This window comes from Oncorhynchus clarkii, chromosome 26 (genome assembly GCF_045791955.1).
Source record: "Oncorhynchus clarkii lewisi isolate Uvic-CL-2024 chromosome 26, UVic_Ocla_1.0, whole genome shotgun sequence".
Lineage (NCBI taxonomy): Eukaryota > Metazoa > Chordata > Actinopteri > Salmoniformes > Salmonidae > Oncorhynchus > Oncorhynchus clarkii.
In genome coordinates, this window is record NC_092172.1 from 31,716,520 (window position 1) to 31,739,654 (window position 23,135).

The 23,135-nt window shown below is 41.9% G+C and overlaps 1 protein-coding gene across 3 annotated transcripts; it reads left to right on the plus strand.

The window, feature by feature from the left end:
• Positions 1–40: 40 nt before the first annotated feature.
• LOC139385250 (hyaluronan and proteoglycan link protein 3-like) lies at positions 41–17,627 on the plus strand. 3 transcript variants are annotated; one of them, XM_071130407.1, is made up of 9 exons: positions 41–238; positions 6,704–6,844; positions 7,136–7,358; positions 8,431–8,576; positions 8,980–9,282; positions 9,605–9,883; positions 14,757–15,059; positions 16,434–16,712; positions 17,004–17,627. In XM_071130407.1, coding segments are annotated over exons 1-9 (1,683 nt in total). In that variant the 5' UTR covers positions 41–237; the 3' UTR covers positions 17,012–17,627. The 3 variants fall into 3 exon arrangements, with proteins under 3 accessions (XP_070986508.1, XP_070986507.1, XP_070986509.1); XM_071130406.1 differs by having other exon boundaries at positions 16,434–17,627; XM_071130408.1 differs by lacking the exon at positions 41–238 and adding an exon at positions 4,898–5,335 and having other exon boundaries at positions 16,434–17,627.
• The last annotated feature ends 5,508 nt before the right edge of the window (positions 17,628–23,135 follow it).

Below are 23,135 nucleotides of genomic sequence, written 5' to 3' on the forward strand. Positions count from 1 at the left end.
CTCCATGCATCTCGGATGAATAACATCTGCTTTACAGTGTGTGTTTAGGATAGATGGATCAGAAGAGAGTCTAACCCTCTCTGTTCTCTCTCTGCAGGCTGCAAACCAACCCTTTACACCCCCAACAGCTGGCCAAGATGAGCTCATTTGTTATGGTTGGGGTTGTGATAGAAGATAGGGATTCTGTAATGAGAGGGGCCCCATAACTACACAGCAGGCAGAAGTGAACAGAAAGAGAGTAAGTAAAACAAGCTTACATTTTAATTGTGGGTTCTGATGGGGCTGCAACAGTTGAACTAAACTCAGGAGGCATTTATAAGTTATATTCTTCAGTATTCAATAGGTACAGTATTGGGACTGTGACACATTTTCTGTTGTTTTGGCTCTGGACTATGAGGTTAAAATGCAGACTGTCAACTTTAAGGGTATTTCCATCCATTTCGGGTGAACCATAAAAAAAAAAATTGTACATAGTCCCCCCCATTTTAGGAGACCAAAATTAACTTATGTGTATTAAAGTAGTAAAAAGTTAAGTATTTGGTCTCATATTCATAGCACACAATGACTACATTAAGATTGTGACTCTACAAATTTGTTGGATGCATTTCCTGTTTTTTTTAGTTGTGTTTATTATTATTTTGTGCCCAATAGAAATGTAATGGTACATAATGTATTGTGTCATTTTGTAGTCACGTGTATTGTAAATAAGAATAGAATATGTTTCTAAACACTTCTACATTAATGTGGATGTTACCATGATTACGGATAATCCTGAATGGTGAATAATGATGAGTGAGAAAGTTACAGATGCACAAATATGATACCCCCAAGACTTGCTAACCTCTCATCATTACAATAACAGGGGAGGTTAGCATTTGGGGAGAGGTGGGGGGGATATATTTGTGCATCTCACTAATATTTATTAATTTCTTTAAGCATCAGCTGTCAGAGCAGCTCACAGATCATTGCACCTGTAAATAGCCCATCCAACTACCTCATCCCCATTTTGTATTTTTATTGTTTTGCTCCTTTGCACCCCAGTATCTCGTTCAAATATTTTTTATTGAACACACACAAGAATGGTGTATAGGAATAAAAGACAAGTATGCAATTCTTATCTAAACATAAAAGAACAGACAGAAACAACAAGACCCAGAGTTCTGGGTACAAAGTAAATAATACAAAATAAGACATACAGAACAAGGACAAGTAGAGAGAAAGAGGAGAGGCTTAGCAGGTACGGGGAGGAAAACATTTCATAAATAACGGACATGGAACGAAACGGGAAGAGCTTCAGCAAACTAATACTAAAGACAACAACAATCAATGCAGCAGTGGGGAACAGAGCAGCGAACTGACAAATATAGTGGAGGAAATAAACAGGTGATGAGGAACTGACAAATATAGGGGAGGAAATAAACAGGTGATGAGGAACTGACAAATATAGAGGAGGAAATAAACAGGTGATGAGGAACTGACAAATATAGGGGAGGAAATAAACAGGTGATGAGGAACTGACAAATATAGAGGAGGAAATAAACAGGTGATGAGGAACTGACAAATATAGGGGAGGAAATAAACAGGTGATGAGGAACTGACAAATATAGTGGAGGAAATAAACAGGTGATGAGGAACTGACAAATATAGGGGAGGAAATAAACAGGTGATGAGGAACTGACAAATATAGGCTAGGAAATAAACAGGTGATGAGGAACTGACAAATATAGGAGAGGAAATAAACAGGTGATGAGGAACTGACAAATATAGGGGAGGAAATAAACAGGTGATGAGGAACTGACAAATATAGGGGATGAAATAAACAGGTGATGAGGAACAGACAAATATAGAGAAGGAAATAAACAGGTGATGAGGAACTGACAAATATAGGGGAGGAAATAAACAGGTGATGAGGAACTGACAAATATAGTTGAGGAAATAAACAGGTGATGAGGAACTGACAAATATAGTGGAGGAAATAAACAGGTGATGAGGAACTGACAAATATAGGGGAGGAAATAAACAGGTGATGAGGAACTGACAAATATAGGCTAGGAAATAAACAGGTGATGAGGAACTGACAAATATAGGGGAGGAAATAAACAGGTGATGAGGAACTGACAAATATAGAGGAGGTAATAAACAGGTGATGAGGAACTGACAAATATAGGGGAGGAAATAAACAGGTGATGATCTCCCTGGTTCAGGGCAGGGAGATTACAGTCCTCCAAAAAGTTTTGCATAATTAAGGGGTTAGGATCTGCTTTAGATGTATATAGAGTCTCGTAAAACTGACGGAATCTGTCATTGATGTCTTTGGGGGAAGAGAGTAATTCCCCAGATGCAGATTTAACTTTGTGAATCATTCAGTAACTCACATTTTTTCGAAGTTGTCTGCCGAGTAATTTGTGTGGTTTGTCACCAAACTCAAAATATTTTTGGTTGGCATAGAGAAAAGATTTAGCAATTTTAGCTGAGAGAATCTGATTATGTTCAAGTAATTATTTGATGGTTCTCCATGGATGGATGGCTAGCATTCTCCCTATCCAGTAAGTGAATTTGTCCCTTCAATTCTACAATCTTTTCCCCTGTTTTGCCTACTCCTGGTAGCCTTCAGTGTTTCCCACAATAATGCTGGGGAAGTCTCTGTGTTGTTGTTGGTATCAAAGAAAAATGTAATTTGGTCTTTAAGAGGTTCACAGAATGTTGGTTCTGTGAGAAGCTGAGGATTCAAACCTCCAGACCCTCTCGTTTGATACAATGTCACCCAATCTCAGGGAGAAGGTGAGTGGACTGTGGTCAGAGATTAAAATATCCTGATACCTCACATTACAGGTATAGGGGAGTAATTTCGCATCAACCAAAAAGTAGTCAATTCGAGTGTAAACTTTGTGAACATGAGAGTAAAAGGAGTATTCCCTACCCGTAGGGTTAGCGATCCTCCATATATCTAATAAATTCGATTTTTTTTATGGAGGTTTTCAAGAATTCACTTGAATAGGAGGTATGGGTTCACCGGGTAGAGGATCTATCCAAATAATGGTCTAGCACACAGTTAAGGTCCCCTCCAATGACCAGATTAGTGTGAGAGATATCTGGAATCAGGGCAAGGACTCTTTTGAAAAAGAGGGGTTATCAATGTTTGGCCCATAGATATTTAGTAGAGTTACAGAAGTAGAGTGGAGTTCTCCTATTACAATCACATAACGACCCTCTTTATCCGCAATGGTGGTTTTATGTAGAAAGGGAATTCCTTTCCGTACCAGAATCGCTGTGCCTCTCGTTTTGGCAGAGCAGTTAGAGTGATACACTTGCTCCACCCACCTACATTTAAGTCTGCTATGAGAATTGTTTTTCAGGTGGGTTTCTTGCAAAAATATAATATCAGACGAGAGTGCTTTCAAGTGGGCTAGGACCTTGCCTCTCTTAATTGGTTCGTTTAAACCCTTGACATTCCAGGAAGTAAATGTAAGCCCCGCCCTCCTCTCGTTTGTAGTTCATATGGTGGCATGCATAACATGTAACTCAATAAAAAGGTAAGAAAGCCCACCAAACCATTACGATCAGCATATGTAGCACCTACACCAGAGCAGTATCCAACCGACCCCTCCCCCCGGCAAGCACCCTTACGCTCCACCCTGTCCCCCAACTTTCCCCAGCATTTACCACCCCTCAACCCACGTTTAATAGGCATACACAAATAGGAGGGAAAAAATACAAATAATAAACACATTGTCTGGCTGATGCCAAAAATGCAAGGCGCGACCTCTAACGAGAGGTAAAAATAAAATCCCAACTATACGTTCACCTCTCACTAACTTCTATTAACATATGAACTGAGGAAGCTCCCGCAAATAAAGTGTTCATTTAGCATCTAATAAACCAAAACAGAATAAATTGCCATTTAAACATATTGCGCAATTAAGTGTCATCCTGGGTCAATCCCTGAAATAAACAAGATACAGCATCGCAAGATTATATTGCTAAGCAATGTCGGTCTAAACATAAACCATCAGCCACCGATACAGACAGCAGTACATTTACTTATTGTGGGTTAGAAGATCGCACCCCAGTATCTCTACTTGCACATTCATCTTCTGCACATCTATCACTCCAGTGTTTAATTGCTAAAGTGTAATTACTTCGCCACTATGGCCTTTGTATTGCCTTACCTCCCTAATCTTACCTCATTTGCACACACTGTATATAGATTTTTTCTATTGTGTTATTGACTGAATGTTTGTTTATTCTATGTGTAACTTTGTGTTGCTGTTTGTGTCGCACTGCTTTGCTTTATATTAGCCAAGTTGCAGTTGTAAATGAGAACTTGTTCTCAACTGGCCTACCTGGTTAAATAAAGGTGAAATAAAAAATAAAATAATACAAATGCACGATTCATTCAGGATTATCTGTAATAATGGTAGCATCCACATTAATGTAGAAGTGTTTAGAAACATATTCTATTCTTATTTACAATAAAAGTGACTCCAAAATGACGCAATAAGTTATTTAGCATTACTTTCTATTGGACACAAAATAATCGTAAACACAACCAAAACAAACAGCAAATGCATCTAACAAATGTCTAAAGTAACAAGCTTGATGTAGTCATTACATGCTAGGAATATGGGACCAAACACTACACTTTCGACAAATTTAATACACATACTGTAAGTTAATTTGTCAAAATACTTTTGGTCTCCTAAAATGGGGGACTATGTCGAAAACGTGCTGTTATCGTTGAAAATCCAAAGTTCTGCAGTACAGAGCCAAAGCAACAAAAGGGTGTCACTGTCCTAATACTTGGAGCTCACTCTATATTTCATTATTTAAATGTCAACAAATGTATGTAGCAATCGCAGATTGCCCCTTTAAAGTTTTAGAGACTCTGGGGAAAGTGACTCAATTCATGCAGTGTATTAGAGCATGTCCGTCATTATTTCTGCTGACCTGGCAATTATGCATTGGATCCGTTTATAATGAAAACAAATGGTCAGATGGATCGGTTTTGCTTTGTTTCTAATAAATTCACACAACCGTAAATTACTCAAGGTTTTTGGGACAACTTGTGGATTATTTTCATGTATTCTTTCGAAGCCAAGTACTTGGATATGGTTTTTGTGTCATCATTGGGGTCAGAATCCATAGTGCCACTATAACCACAGGCGGGTACATTTTCTGAGGACCGTCCAAGAACTCCGCATACTTACACATTTTTTTCTGCTGAACCTCCTTCAGAAGAAGCTGCATCTCTCCCTTTTCTTTAACATAATATTTTGGGGTTTAATAAAAACTCGAAGAAAAGTCACGCGGCATTATACCAGCTAGTTGTTAAACTGTAAGTAAATAATAATCACGACATGAAGAATATCATAAAACAGATGACAAATTAACGGTATCAGGTTGAAAAAGATTATTCTGATTCAGATTGATAAATTGTATTACTCGTATCGCCGCTACGTAGTTTGATAAATTGTTTTACTGGAATCGTCGCTATGTGTAAGTAAATGTCAGGTGTGCAGAACAGGAGGCAGTATCATATTCCTTACCAACTTTCTGGGAAATTGACTGTTACGGTGCATATCGCCTCTATAGGTTTCTATATTATAATCAAAGACTATGATGATCAAGAAGTCTAATTGAGATGTTGAATCAAAACACTGTTTTTTTTGTGACCAAAATTTTTGTTTTTTAATAATCTGTAAAACACATTGAAATGTAATAACCTACAAACACAACAACCCCTACCCTCCACTCCATGGCAAACCTCTGAGAAAATAACAGGAAAAAAATAGACTATAGACATTCAATTAAATTGTCTTCCAGATCTAGTATTCAGGGCAAAGAACTGCAGTAAAATGTTTTAGATGGATTTAATTGTATTATGCATTTTGTTCCCGTATTTACCCTGGTTAACTAGACTGTATTTGGGTCAGAAGCACCGACATCTGGAGCAAGAGCACAGCCAAATTATTGCTAAATTAAGATGTTGTTTTCACATCAGTTTTTGACTAGGAGCCAAAGTTTACTAAGTACTAAATAAAACAAAACAAAAATGTTAATCTACAACCATTGCAATGCTCAAACAGTGACATAAACTTCACATTTTTTAAAAGTATTTTGTGAGTTGCAGATTTGCCATACGAAACATGATATGATACTGCCACCTATTGGCAGTTTATAGCTACGACTACTGTTAATATGCAAGTGGAACGTAACAGTATGAGGGTTAGGGAGATAGGCCAGCAGCAGGGGAGGGAGAAGCTAGTGCTAACTGAGATTGGGGTCAGTCAAAGTCAGTGGTTCCCACACCCTTTACAGCTCTTAGACCCACCACATAATCTAAATCAATGTTTCTGAACAGGCCCCAGTGTTTAGCCACTACCCAGAGATAATTATCTGTGACCCTCCTCTGGGTCCCGTTCCACCATATGGGAACCACTGGGAAGGGGATCCAGTCAAGACACCATCCCAACTTCATTTTTGTACCTTCTCCCTGCATTGTGCACTGGTTCGCTCCCACTCAAGGATATAAAATAATTGAAACGGTGGTTGAATTGGCTGAACAGATATCAGTCCAGTCCTTTTATAGCCATGAGGGAGTGAACAAGTGCACACTTCGGGGAGAAGGGAGAGTATTATGAGGCTAAAGACACTATACTCGTACCCCAGAGCCTAATATTTGCTTGTATCCTCTATGGTTCAGTGACAAGGATGATGGTGGCTCACCCTCGCCCCCTGTTGGTGATATTGCTGCAGCTGCTCCTCTCCTGCTTGCCCGCCCTCGGATACTCCTCCAACAGATTCTTCTACCAAGACATTCTCAACGGAAACGGCAATGGAGAGAGTAGGAGCATACACTTATGTTTTATGAATGAAGAGTTGAACATGAGTACATGCCTTAGGTAGGGGCAAAGCATCCACCTTCCATGTAACATACACACAAATGTTTTGCAATTGAAAATGATAGTGAGCCTTTCTTATTGAGCAAGTCCAGGTAGTTCCTCCCTCTTTCAGTCCCTTGGTGCCTAATGAACACGACCCATAAATGGCTTATCAATTCAAACTCTCAGAGGGGGATGCACAGACCCAAATGAAGTCTGACTAACTGCTGTTTCGTGTGTATTTTCCTTTCTAGTCCACTTTAACGGTGTAAAGCTCCATGTGGACTCCTCCCAGCCCTCTGTGTTCGCTTTGCGGGGGAGTAACGCAACCCTATCCTGCCGATACTGGTACGAGCCAGAATTGAGCTCCCCCAGGAGGGTGCGGGTGAAGTGGTCCTGGCTGCCCATTGTGGGGGGCCATGAGACAGACGTTCTAGTGGCCATCGGGCCCCGCATTCACAGCTTTGGGGATTTCAGGTACTCTAGCTCTTCTTAATGCAGGTGGTTCATTCTAAAACCATCATGATAATTTGTGTATAGTGAGTGTTTTTATTTATATACTGTAGTTCTTAAGCTCCCTCCTTTGATTTTTATAGTTTCATTTTTTTTCTCGTATTCCTTTAATTTCTAAACTGTCATTGTTAGAATTGTGTCACAAATTCCTTATTATGTACCTTGCATTTCTTTTCCTGCATTTTTGTGAATTCAGGGCTTCCTCGCAAAGAGACATCTGTCGAAATGGGACTTCACTGTATAAATAAAGGTCAAATTTTAAAAAACACTCGGCAGAGGTGGAAAAAGTACCCAATTGTCATACTTGAATAAAAGTAAAGCTATCTTAAAACTTCTTCAGGATTGGTGGGTTCCCTGCGGGACGGTTGAGCTAACGTAGGTTAATGTGATTAGCATGAGGTTGTAAATGACTCAATCATTTTTTTAAAGCCACCCAGTAAAATACTACTGGAGTTAAAATCCAAAAGTATCTGGTCTTAAATATACATAAGTATCAAAAGTCAATGTGAATGCTTTAAATTACATTTCTTATATTACTCAAACCAGACTGTCAGATTCTTGATTTAAAGACAGCCAGGGACACACTCAAACTCAGACACAATTGGCCAACGCAACATGAGTTTAGTCCACCAGAGCAGACATGGGGGTGGTGGGGTGTTATATTGATAAGTGTGTGAATTGGACACTTTTTGCTGTCCTGCCTGAGCGTTTCAATGTAACAAGCACTTTGGGGTGTCAGGAAAAATGTATGGGAATAAAAAGTGTATTTTCTTTAGGAATGAAGTGGAGTTAAAGTTGACAAACATATGAATATTCAACTAAAGTGCAGATACACCAAAAACTACATAGGTAATACTTCAAAGTATTTTTATTTTGTTACTTTACACCACTGTCAGTCTGGGCTGTATAGATGAGGAAAAATGCATTTCACACAACTGTTGTGATACAGTGGATCATTTTGAGTTTGCCTGCACAAAAATATTTATACATCTGTTGAACACATTGATGATAACAAAGTCCTCTATTTATCTCTCAGGGACCGGGTGCATCTCAGACAGGACTCACCAGGAGATGCTTCGCTGGTCATGACTGAACTCCAGCTCAATGACACGGGTCGTTACCGCTGTGAGGTCATCGACGGGCTGGAGGACAAGAGCGCCACTGTTAACCTCGAGCTACGAGGTAGAATATATTATAGTGCCGTATAACAACCTCATTTGTGAGTGTCATCCAGCCCCTCCCATCACTACTGTACTCACACACAATTAAGGTGCAATCTGCAATATTTACAGCTATTATGTGGTCATTTAAATGAATTATATATTATAAAGCCTATCAATTTATTCTTGAAAAATAGAATGTATGTGTTTAGTACTGTTCATCTGCCTTACCCAATGTTATTGATGTCATGTACTGTCATGCACTACATCTGAGGTTCCCTCTATGGGTTGAAGTGTTACATTGGTCCAGCCCCATCCCTCAGCTTCAACTAAGTTAGGCTAACCAAGTAAGGCTGCTGTTTGGCTGAGAAACTAATGAAGGATTGTGCCTTAAAAGTCATTACATATCTCTTGCTCCCCTCCAGGTGTGGTGTTTCCCTACCAGCCTCCTCACGGGCGCTACAATCTGACCTACCATGATGCTCAGCAAGTCTGCCAGGAGCAGGACTCCACTCTGGCCACCTTCGAGCAGTTGTTCCAGGCCTGGGAGGAGGGGTTGGACTGGTGCAACGCAGGTTGGCTGGCTGACGGGACAGTGCAGTACCCAATCACCAAGTCCCGGAGCCCCTGTGGGGGGCTGGGCCTCGCCCCCGGGGTTAGGAGCTACGGTAGACGCCACCGCCACCTCCACCGCTACGACGCCTTCTGTTTCTCCTCCTCCCTCCGAGGTGAGACACACACACACACACACACACACACACACACACACACACACACACACACACACACACACACACACTATACAAGTTTACACACTATACAGGTACACACTATACAGGTGCAGATATAGAGATAATTCACCCTACAACTAGTGTCAAGCACAGTCCATCTATTGTGTAACATTCTGTTATATGTATTTGAAGAAATCTGCAATTGACTCTTACAGTAACTTTCATTTTTGTGGTGAACTTTCAGTGAGCTCCCTTAGATGCATAACTTTGAATTGATCACCTTATACACCTCCGGTCTCTGCCATGTCCTCTTCTCCAGGTAAGGTCTACTACCTCCAGCTCCCCAAGAAGGTCAACCTCACTGAGGCCCAGCAGGCGTGCTTCAACGACGGGGCCCAGATTGCCAAGGTGGGCCAGCTCTACGCTGCCTGGAAGTTCATGGGCCTGGACCGCTGTGATGCCGGATGGCTTGCTGACGGGAGCCTGCGCTACCCCATCAACAACCCCCGCCGCAACTGTGGCCCCATGGAACCAGGGGTGCGCAGCTTTGGGTTTGCCCCACCGCACCACAAGCACGGAGTGTACTGCTACAGTGCAGGTACGCGGTAAATCTGATATACGTGGTAAAAGTACATACCACCCTTAGGTCATACCATTTACATCTCTCATAGTAGGTAGGGGAACAAACCGAAATCCACATGAATGAATGTTGACATGCATAGAAATTCAAGATGCTATGGTGAGAGGGCTGTGTTATGATGGAAAGTTGCGGTATGGTGTGTGAGGGCCTCTACTGTGGTGAAGGCTTGACAAAAAATAATAATACTGGGATACGATGGCCTGATGGTTGTGTTTCAGGGTTATAGTCCTCGCTAGTCTGTCAGCCTCCCTTGTGATTTAGACAAGCAGGTTAGCAACACCATGGTGAACAACGTGCATGTTCCACACAGGGTTAGCCACTCACTGTAACAAAAGGAACATTTTGTTCAATGACTTCTCCCTGGATTGGGATGTCCTTTCTCTTTATGGTAAAGGGTATCTTTTTTATAGAAGTTTTACCTCATATTCATTATATCTAGGACAATACCAGTCTACATATGGAAATGGAGCGTTTCAATGTTTTGTAGTCAAAAAGATGGAAGAAAGGGTTGTAACCAAATTACTCCCAGTGATATCATCTGTAATTTTCAAATAAAAACAAAGACTTTCATACAATGACTTTCCAGTCTTCTTGACATCACCGGGTGTCATTTTTTTCTACCTTGGGTGCGTTCGTAAATTCACTCTGGCTATCTACTCCGATTTCAGAGCACTATCGTCTGAGTGTGACAGAGCGCAGAATAACTGGTGAATTTGCGAACTCTCAACATCTGTTGAATATGGCCGGTGTCAGTAAACATCGGTAAAAAAAGCATAATTAAATTGTTGCCAGCAGCACAGTTAGTCACCAAAACTCTGGATAACATGGTCAGAGGGAAGTATTCTCTCATTTATGTCTGGAAGTAGCTAGCTAGCTAACTTTAGCCAGTTAGCTTGGGTGCTTGACTGCTGTTGTGAGGCCAGAACGCTCAGAACAACCCTACTCCTTGGCCAGAGCATCCAGTGTTCGCTCTGAACGCTCCGAGAGCGAAACACTGAATTTACGAATGGGCAATCTGACAAACGGCCAGAGCACTTACTAACGCCCAGAGCACACTCTGAGCGCTCTCTAGCACTCCAGAGTGAATTTACGAGCGCACCCCTTGTTGACTACAAAACCATTTCACATATACAGACACTGGTATGGTGCTGGATGTAACAAATATGAAGTTAAACTGTGACGTGGTCCTTGAATTCATCTATGACTGATCCTCTAATGTCATGTATGAATATTATACTTAATAATAATATTATTATAATATTGATATGTTTTACCAATAATTCTGGACCCACCTAAATCTTGCTGTAGGCTATAATGTGATCCATCACTAAGTATGAATGAATCTGTATTTAAACTCTGACCTCAGCTTCAACTGCAATATTATGCATATTTGTATTTATACTTCATGTAATTGTATTTATCTGCTGTACTCTCTTTGTAAACATATTTGTGTAAGACATAGGAGCTGAACTCCGAATTAATAGGTAATTAATTAATTAGCAAGAATAACCAGTTCTGTGATGATTTATAAGCTGTTATTATGTTTATCTCAAAAACAAGTACTTATCTTTTATACTGTATGGCCTGTACCTCACTTGGTTGGCTGGTTTGATTATGTAGGTGGTGGGTGTTAACATGGTTTTAGACGATAACGGACACCTATACTAACTTATTTTTGTCAAATAAATAGTCAACATTTTGCTTCATGTGTTCATGATTTTGCGTACTTTGGACGCATGCTTGGTTTGTTTGTGTTTTTATAACGTTCAATTCAAACATTAAATCCTTGCACATGTACCAGGCTTAGCAGTGTTGCTTCCTCGCTCACAACATCGTTACCAGTACTTGATCTTGCGCCCTCTGCCTCACCAACACAGGTGACCACCCTGCTTGACAACCTACTAACCAGCTGCTCCACAAAAAAAAAATATCCAATTCAATGGCACTATTGGTGACATTCCAAGCTGCGGAGTGAGCTAACAGCACGATCTTATCTCCATTAAACACTCACACCAGAGGAAGCTGGTGGCAGGAGCTATAGGAGGACGGGATCATTGTAATGACTGGAATGGAATGAATGGAACAGAGTCAAACGTGGTTTCCATATGTTTGATGTGTTTGATACAGTTCCATTTATTCCATTCAGCCAATTACAATGAGCCCATCCTCCTATAGCTCCTCCCATCCGCCTCCTCTGACTCACACACAACCCAGCTAACAATTCCTATGTCTGAAACCTTTGTGGAATGTTATGTTTTACTGTTCTCCTTACGTGAAAGTGTCCAGTTCTTTGTGAGTTTTGGCAATGTTTCATTAATGAGCACATCACCAGATTATAATTAGCATGTTTTGTCATGAAGTTTTTAACATGTTCAGAAAAACGTTAAGGTTGGGATTCAATGCAATTGCGGGTTATAGTTGAGGCTATTAAAGGCAATGTTCCCGTGTTTTCGAAGATCCCATTCACGATAAACACTGTAAATGTCGGCTCAATCGTAAATTGCCTTTAAAAAGCGCTATGCCTATGCCTATAACCCAGGATGGGATTGGATCCTGGTCTAACACTTTGTGTCCTGCTCTACCTCAGCATCCATCTGTTCAAGCATTGCAACACTGCTATTAACAACTTTAATACATGATTACACTGCTATTAACAACTTTAATACATGATTACACTGCTATTAACAACTTTAATACATGATTGCACTGCTATTAACAACTTTAATACATGATTACACTGCTATTAACAACTTTAATACATGATTACACTGCTATTAACAACTTTAATACATTATTACACTGCTATTAACAACTTTAATACATGATTACACTGCTATTAACAACTTTAATACATGATTACACTGCTATTAACAACTTTAATACATTATTTTATTTATTTATTTAACCAGGTAAGCTAGTTGAGAACAAGTTCTCATTTACAACTGCGACCTGGCCAAGATAAAGCAAAGCAGTGCGACACAAACAACAACACAGAGTTACACATGGAATAAACAAGCGTACAGTCAATAACACAATAGAAAAAAAGAACGTCTATTTACAGTGTGTGCAAATGGCGTGAGGAGGTAAGGCAATAAATAGGCCATAGTAGCGAAGTAATTACAATTTAGCAAATGAACACTGGAGTGATAGATGAACAGATGGTGATGTGCAAGTAGAAATACTGGTGTGCAAAAGAGCAGGAAAGTCAATAAAAACAATATGGGGATGAGGTAGGTAGATTGGGTGGGCTATTTACAGATGGGCTATGTACAGCTGCAGCGATCTGTTAGCTGCTCAGATAGCTGATGTTTAAAGTTAGTGAGGGAAATATAAGTCTCCAGCTTCAGCGATTTTTGCAATTCGTTCCAGTCATTGGTAGCAGAGAACTGTAAGGAAAGGCGGCCAAAACAGGTGTTGGCTTTGGGGATGACCAGTGAGATATACCTGCTGGAGCGCGTGCTACGGGTGGGTGTTGTTATCATGACCAGTGAGCTGACATAAGGCGGAGCTTTACCTAGCATAGATTTATAGATGACCTGGAGCCAGTGGGTCTGGCGACGAAAATGTAGCGAGGGCCAGCCGAATAGAGCATACAGGTCGCAGTGGTGGGTGGTATAAGGGGCATTGGTGACAAAACGGATGGCACTGTGATAGACTGCATCCAATTTATTGAGTAGGGTATTGGAGGCTATTTTGTAAATGACATCGCCGAAGTCGAGGATCGGTAGGATGGTCAGTTTTACGAGGGTATGTTTGGCAGCATGAGTGAAAGATGCTTTGTTGTGAAATAGGAAGCCAATTCTAGATTTAATTTTGGATTGGAGATGTTTGATGTGGGTCTGGAAGGAGAGTTTACAGTCTAGCCAGACACCTAGGTATTTGTAGTTGTCCACATATTCTAAGTCAGAACCGTCCAGAGTAGCATTGCTAGTCAGGTGGGCGGGTGTGGTCAGGGAACGGTTGAAAAACATGCATTTGGTTTTACTAGCATTTAAGAGCAGTTGGAGGCCACAGAAGGAGTGTTGTATGGCATTGAAGCTCGTTTGGAGGTTTGTTAACACAGTGTCCAAAGAAGGGCCAGATGTATACAGAATGGTGTCATCTGCATAGAGGTGGATCAGGGAATCACCCGCAGCAAGAGTGAAATCGTTGATATATACATAGAAAAGAGTCAGCCCGAGAATTGAACCCTGTGGTACCCCCATAGAGACTGCCACAGGTCCGGACAACAGGCCCTCCGATTTGACACACTGAACTTTGTCTGAGAAGTAGTTGGTGAACCAGGCGAGGCAGTCATTTGAGGAACCAAGGCTGTTGAGTCTGCCGATAAGAATCGAAAGCCTTGGCCAATTAGTCGAAAGCCTTGGCCAATTAGTGAGGGAGAGCCTCAAATAACCCCTTAATTTCTATATATCCACTGTGTACATTAATTACGTCAAAGTTGGTCAACATAGAAGCGCAAGTCTGACAATTTTTATCCCCATAATGCAACATACTTGGAAAGGTGGTGCCCAACGACTTCATAAAACAGCCACTCGTACACAAGCAATTCCTAATGAGCCATGTACAACTGCTTTACCCCATCACAAACCCAGAATATGTTGTTTTACTCCATTGTTTGTAAACCTTGTCTTTGTAAACAAACAATGTATCGCTTCAAAATGTGGTTAAAACTATCAGTTAGATCTCATGGACTGTCTGCCTTGGCACCTGTGGTTACATTGCTCCAGTCCTATCCCTCAGCCTTATTGCAATTCCAGTGGCAGGGCTGTTGTTTAGCTGAAAAATAGAATTACATTACAGTCATTACATATCTCTTGCTCCCCTCCAGTTGTGGTGTTTCCCTACCAGCCTCCACACGGGCGCTACAATCTGACCTACCATGATGCTCAGCAAGTCTGCCAGGAGCAGGACTCCACTCTGGCCACCTTCGAGCAGTTGTTCCAGGCCTGGGAGGAGGGTCTGAACTGGTGCAACGCAGGCTGGCTGGCTGACGGGACAGTGCAGTACCCCATCACCAAGCCCCGAAGGCCCTGTGGGGGACTCGGCCTCTCCCCCGGGGTTAGGAGTTACGGTAGTCGCCACCTCCACCTCCACCGCTACGATGTGTTTTGCTCCTCCTCCCCCCTCCGAGGTGAGAGATGTTTAGACTTCTGTACATCCCATAGAGAAAGATCAACACTGTGTAACTGGATGTGTACATCCCATAGAGAAAGATCAACACTGTGTAACTGGATGTGTACATCCCATAGAGAAAGATCAACACTGTGTAACTGGATGTTTACATCCCATAGAGAAAGATCAACACTGTGTAACTGGATGTTTACATCCCATAGAGAAAGATCAACACTGTGTAACTGGATGTTTACATCCCATAGAGAAAGATCAACACTGTGTAACTGGATGTGTACATCCCATAGAGAAAGATCAACACTGTGTAACTGGATGTTTACATCCCATAGAGAAAGATCAACACTGTGTAACTGGATGTTTACATCCCATAGAGAAAGATCAACACTGTGTAACTGGATGTGTACATCCCATAGAGAAAGATCAACACTGTGTAACTGGATGTTTACATCCCATAGAGAAAGATCAACACTGTGTAACTGGATGTGTACATCCCATAGAGAAAGATCAACACTGTGTAACTGGATGTGTACATCCCATAGAGAAAGATCAACACTGTGTAACTGGATGTTTACATCCCATAGAGAAAGATCAACACTGTGTAACTGGATGTTTACATCCCATAGAGAAAGATCAACACTGTGTAACTGGATGTTTACATCCCATAGAGAAAGATCAACACTGTGTAACTGGATGTGTACATCCCATAGAGAAAGATCAACACTGTGTAACTGGATGTTTACATCCCATAGAGAAAGATCAACACTGTGTAACTGGATGTTTACATCCCATAGAGAAAGATCAACACTGTGTAACTGGATGTGTACATCCCATAGAGAAAGATCAACACTGTGTAACTGGATGTTTACATCCCATAGAGAAAGATCAACACTGTGTAACTGGATGTGTACATCCCATAGAGAAAGATCAACACTGTGTAACTGGATGTTTACATCCCATAGAGAAAGATCAACACTGTGTAACTGGATGTTTACATCCCATAGAGAAAGATCAACACTGTGTAACTGGATGTGTACATCCCATAGAGAAAGATCAACACTGTGTAACTGGATGTGTACACTCTTAGGAAAAAAGGTTCCATAAGGGTTCTTTGGCTGTCCAAATAGGAAAACCCTTTTAGGTTCCAGGTAGAACCATTTTTGGTTCCAGGTAGAACCATTTTTGGTTTCATGTAGAATCCTCTGTGGAAAGGGTTCTACATGGAACCCAAAATTATTTTTTTAAGGGTTCTCCAAGGGGGACAGCCAAAGAACAATTTTAGGTTCTAGATCATTTTTTCTAAGAGTGTTTAGATACACTGTATGCTAAGCTTGGATTTGGATGGGTAGACAATACAGTTTCCCTTTCTCTTCTCCAGGTAAGGTCTACTACCTCCAGCTCCCCCAGAAGGTCAACCTCACTGAGGCCCAGCAGGCGTGCTTCAACGACGGGGCCCAGATAGCCAAGGTGGGCCAGCTCTATGTCGCCTGGAGGTTCATGGGCCTGAACCACTGTGATGCCGGATGGCTCGCCGATGGGAGCCTGCGCTACCCCATCACCAAACCCAGCCGCAACTGTGGCCCCCTGGAACCAGGGGTGCGCAGCTTTGGGTTCCCCCCTCCATACCAGAAGCATGGGGTGTACTGCTACAGTGCAGGTATGCAGTAAATCTGATAGATGTGATACATCTACATATCACCAATCTCACATCTCTTCTAGTATGGTAACAGATCACAATGCAGAAATGAATAGGTGTATCTCATGAATAGAAATTCTAGAATTACTATATTAGGATGCGAAGGTTGCGTTATGGCGTGAATTTGTGAGAATTTCTAATGTAGCTGGGGCCTGCTATTAACAACTGGGAGAATTATCTGTCTGTACTTAGTGGCTGTACATGTTTACTATGGTCCTCCTTGTGAGCAGCCACCCTTGTTATTTACACCAGCAGGTTAGCAGCACCATGGTGAACATGCATTGCTCACACAGGATCAAATACTCACTGCATCTAGCCTGTGGTCCACGAGATCAGGAACATTTGTCGTAGTCCACCATTCAAGGACTTGAGATTTCCTTGCTCTGTTTTTTTGGCGGTATTTGATAGGGACAGATATAATCTAGAGATTGAATGAACAACAGTCAGATGCACCATCATACCTGAGCTAATTTCCAGTGGTTGTCCTCAGATTATCATTGAAGTACACTAGATAGTATTAAAACATCTACACAGTTGTTCTGTGGTCATGAGCCAGATCTTTACAGTATGCATATCTATGACTGTTGATAGATGTGTTATATTGTAATATAATGTATGATTACTATACCTACACAACTGTAGTACATTATGGACCCACCTACATTTTGTTGTAGCCTATAATGTGATCCCTCACTATGTGTGAATGAGCCTGTAGTTAAACCCGGACCTCAGCTTCAACTGTAATATTATGCGTATTGTTAGTTCAACTTCCTGTATTGTATGCATTTACTGTTCTCTCTTTGTAAACATTTTCCTGTACGACATAGGAGCTGATCTCAGCTGATATTTTTGTTAAATAAATTGTCTACCTTTTAAGAGGCTTTTGATGAATGTGTTAATGATTGTGCGAGGTATGCTTGGTTTGTTTGTGTTTTTAAAACCATTCAATTCAATCCAAAAATGTAATCCTTCACACACTATCCGCAAAGCCGAAGACAGGAAAGACTAGTAACATCTGTGTTTGAGAAACAATATCAAATCAAATCAAATCAAATTTTATTTGTCACATACACATGGTTAGCAGATGTTAATGCGAGTGTAGCGAAATGTCTATTACGAAATATCTATTACTGTAGTATAGAAAACAACTATGAACAACTTATTTCTGTCTATCCCTGCCTTGTTTTCCAACCATAGAGATGGATAGAGGGCACACTGCCTTGTTTTCCAACCATAGAGATGGATAGAGGGCACACTGCCTTGTTTTCCAACCATAGAGATGGATAGAGGGCACACTGCCTTGTTTTCCAACCATAGAGATGGATAGAGGGCACACTGCCTTGTTTTCCAACCATAGAGATGGATAGAGGGCACACTGCCTTGTTTTCCAACCATAGAGATGGATAGAGGGCACACTGCCTTGTTTTCCAACCATAGAGATGGATAGAGGGCACACTGCCTTGTTTTCCAACCATAGAGATGGATAGAGGACACACTGCCTTGTTTTCCAACCATAGAGATGGATAGTGGGCACACTGCCTTGTTTTCCAACCATAGAGATGGATAGAGGGCACACTGCCTTGTTTTCCAACCATAGAGATGGATAGAGGGCACACTGCCTTGTTTTCCAACCATAGAGATGGATAGAGGGCACACTGCCTTGTTTTCCAACCATAGAGATGGATAGAGGGCACACTGCCTTGTTTTCCAACCATAGAGATGGATAGAGGGCACACTGCCTTGTTTTCCAACCATAGAGATGGATAGAGGGCACACTGCCTTGTTTTCCAACCATAGAGATGGATAGAGGGCACACTGCCTTGTTTTCCAACCATAGAGATGGATAGAGGGCACACTGCCTTGTTTTCCAACCATAGAGATGGATAGAGGACACACTGCCTTGTTTTCCAACCATAGAGATGGATAGTGGGCACACTGCCTTGTTTTCCAACCATAGAGATGGATAGAGGGCACACTGCCTTGTTTTCCAACCATAGAGATGGATAGAGGGCACACTGCCTTGTTTTCCAACCATAGAGATGGATAGAGGGCACACTGCCTTGTTTTCCAACCATAGAGATGGATAGAGGGCACACTTGCCAGTTTTTGCAAAGCGTGTTTTTGAATGGGCAGCGCCAGGGATTAAAGAGGCAATCTGCAGTTGCTACATTCATTTTGAGACTTTTTAATGAATTATTATTACCCATTGATTCATGAAAAATATAACTTATACAATAGATCAGCTTAGTTTAACTGTCGCACCCCATCAGAACCCCAAATGGACGATTGTTTTACTCCATTGTTTGTAAACAATGTACAAGTAAACAAACACTTTGTAGTCTCAAAACATAGTTAAAACTATCATTTTGATATAATGGATGGTCAGTCTTTGTAATCCTCAGCTCCGTCCATTAGTTTGCGAGTGGCTACATTTCTCCAGCTCCATCCCTCAGCTGTTTACTAAATCAGTGGTGGGGTAAACGCTTTGTACTGTTCAAACTGCAGATTGCCCCTATAAGGTTTTCACTATTTTATAGAAGTAAACTGCGTGGGACTTCCCATAGGTTAGTGAGGGATCACATCATTCCATTTAGGTACGCAGGAGGGAAAAGCCAATGAACTATAGTCCTGAGCAAACATTTCATCACTGCAGATGGAAGTGAATTACCAACATTGGCTTTATGCCTGTTCACACACTCCAGCACAGTAGCTGATGGCACCTTTTCAGTTGATTTATTAACCACCAATAAACTCATACAATAAAGGAGAAGAAATACTTTAAAATTGAAATATTTTCTCCGGCGCCGGAGAGGGCTGCCATCTTATCCAACCATGCTATTTTTTATATATTTTTTGCGCTGTTTGTAACTTGTTTTGTACATAATGTTGCTGCTACCGTCTTATGACCGAAAAGAGCTTCTGGACATCAGAACTTGGATTACTTACCTCAAATTGGATGAGGAGTTCTTCTTCAATGAGTCGGACGCGAGGGATATACTACAGACACCCGACCAGGCCCAGATCCCTGTGATTAGCTGGAAAAGGAAACATAGGTTATGCGGAAAGAGATCAGGTTGCCTTGTGAGGATCAGGCGACGAATGGCTAATCTGCCCTTGTCTTCCTCAAGGTTTTACTCACCTGAGGTAGAGTATCTCATGATAAGCTATATACCACACTATCTACCTAGAGAGTTTCAATCTGTATTTTTTTGTAGCTGTCTACATACCACCAGACCGAGACTGGCCCTAAAACTGGACTCAATGAGCTGTATTCCTCCATAAGCAAACAGGAAAATGCTCACCCAGAGGCGTTGCTACTAGTGGCCGGGGACTTTAATGCAGGGAAACTTTAATGCAGGGAAACTTACTTTAATGCAGGGAAACTTAAATCAGTTTTACCTAATTTCTATCAGCATGTTAAATGTGCAACCAGAGGGGGAAAAAAATTCCAGACCACCTTTACTCCACACACAGAGACGCGTACAAAGCTCTCCCTTACCACCATTTGGCAAATCTGACCATAACTATATCCTCCTGATTCCTGCTTACAAGCAAAAAGGAAAGTAGGAAGCACCAGTGATCAGATTAAGCAGATTCTAAACTACAGGACTGTTTTGCTAGCACAGACTGGAATATGTTCTGGGATTCTTCCGATGGCATTGAGGAGTACACCACATCAGTCACTGGCTTTATCAATAAGTGCATCGAGGACATCGTCCCCACAGTGACTGTACGTACATACCCCAACCAGAAGGCTTGGATTACAGGCAACATTCGCACTGAGCTAAAGGGTAGAGCTTCCGCTTTCAAGGAGCGGGACTCTAACCCGGAAGCTTACAAAAAATCTCGCTATGCCTTCCGGCGAACCATCAAACCGGCAAAGCTTGAATCGTACTACACCGGCTCCGACACTCGTCGGATGTGAATGGGCTTGCAAACTATTACAGGCTACAAAGGGAAGCACAGACGAGAGCTGCCCAGTGACACAAGCTTACCAGACGAGCTAAATAACTTCTATGCTCGCTTCGAGGCAAGGAATACTGAAACATGCATGAGAGCATCAGCTGTTCCGGACGACTGTGTGATCACGCTCTCCACAGCCGATGTGAGTAAGACCTTTAAACAGGTCAACATTCACAAGGCCGCTGGGCCAGGCGGATAACCAGGACGTGTACTCCGAGCATGTGCTGACCAACTGGTAAGTGTCTTCACTGACATTTTCAACCTTTTTCAATGCTTGGTCCTCCTTTTCCTGTAGTCCACAATCATCTCCTTTGTCTTGATCACATTGAGGGAGAAGTTGTTGTCCTTGCACCACAAGGTCAGGTCGCTGACCTCCTCCCTATAATCTGTCTCATTGTTGTCGGTGATCAGGCCGACCACTGTTGTGTCATAAGAACACTTAATGATGGTGTTGGAGTCGTGCCTGGCCGTGCAGTCATGAGTGAACAGGGAGTACAGGAGGGGACTGAGCATGCATGCATGCATGCCCAGTGTTGAGGATCAGTGTGGCGGATGTGTTGTTACCTACCCTTACCACCTGGGGACGGCCCGTCAGGAAGTCCAGGATCCAGTTGCAGAGGGAGGTGTTTAGTCCCAGGGTCCTTAGCTTAGTGATGAGCTTTGAGGGCACTATGTTGTTGAACGCTGAGCTGTAGTCAATGAATAGCATTCTCACATAAGTGTGTAAGGTTGGTGTTGCCTATGCTGTCAAAGCGCTAATGGGCTCTCTTTCTATCTCAATATTTCCAACCGATCAGCTTCATGGAACAACCAACAGAGGGTGCAACAGGCAAGAGAGAGATTGTAAGATAGTGACAGAGAGGACGAGAAGAGAGAGAGTGTGTTGGAGAGAGTATGGGAGAGAAAGTATGGAAGACAGAGTGACTGTGAGTGGGTGAGAGAGACAAACAGAAAGAGAGAGAGATGGGAGAGAGAAAGAGCACACAGCCAGGAGTTCTGGGCGAGGGAGGTGAACCGGTATGGCCAGACAGAGAGACAGTCAGTCTGGGGGAGGGAGGGAGGGAAGGAGGGAAAGAGAGAAGGAGGGAGTAGGCAAGGCAGAGAGGGGACCACAAACAGGCCTCTATTCAGTCACACTCACAGGGCTAAACTGACGGCAACCCACCCTGTTGGCAAATAGAAATGTACCATAATTTGATTATTCCTCATGACTCTAAGTCATACCTGTTTATACTGAACCAGCTGCCTCAGAAACAGTGAGTCGACTGAGACTGATGGGAGGTGAAAGAAGGCTTTTGTTGCCTCAACCTAGAATGTTTGGGAGACACTCCCAGATTGATCATTGTTGTGTGCCAATCCTGTTAAACACTCTGACCTAAAAGACCATAACAATAAACTATCCATTTGAGCATTAATTTTTCACTGTTGAACATACTCCGCACACAGAAAGTGAATGAAATCAAGAGAAAGTAACAAGTAAAGTATCTTTATTTGGCATGTTTTGGAACAAATGTTGAATACAGACATTGGAAGACAAACAGTTCATTTCAGGCACATTTGGGTACATTCTGTCGAGCTCCATAAGACTAGAACCTCTACACCTCTACTCATGATGTTCTCAGTGTGTGGTTTATTGGGCCTGTTCATGCACAGGGTCAGTCGCTCTCACGCAACCCACTGGACACAGACGTCAGTTCAACATCTAGTTTTGACTGTCAACTAACGTGAACTCAAAGTAAAATCAACAAACATGCAAACCTTCTCATTGGATTTAGGATAAAAGTTAGGTGAAAAAAAGACAATTATACCCGAAATCCTTTACATTGATCACTTTTTGCAAATCCAATCAGTTCTCCACATTGATTCAATGTCATCACATAGATCTTTGCTGTTAAAATGACATGGAAACAATGTTGATTCAACCAGTTAGTGCCTAGTGGGAAACAGAAGAAAACAGGATAAGTGTTCAGGTAACTGATCCCGTGCTCCATTTCAGAACATTTTGCTCCTGTTTTGTGCCTACAGTACACAACCCTAAACAGATGGCAGGGTCGGGGGAGTTGCAGGAGTGCTCTACACCAGTGTTTCTCAACCTCTGGTCCGTGGACCGGCACCTTTCCCAGGGATGTTGCTGACAGGTGCCTCAGGTGGTTAGTTGTCAAGGGGGTCATAGTTAGCCAATCACTGGTAGTAAAAGGTTGCTAAACACTGCTCTACACCCCTTTGTCAAGTTGCTTCAGCTGCTTTGGAGACAATCATCCCTCAGCAATGCCAGGAGGCATTTATGTCCTTTTGATTCTATACACTAGACCTGGCATTGTGTTATTATCTTCTAAAAGCTCTTAATACTTTCAGCCCTGTAGGGGTACAGTAAAACATAATGGTGTGTGTAACTTTAAATGACACTTCTGTCATCGGAAG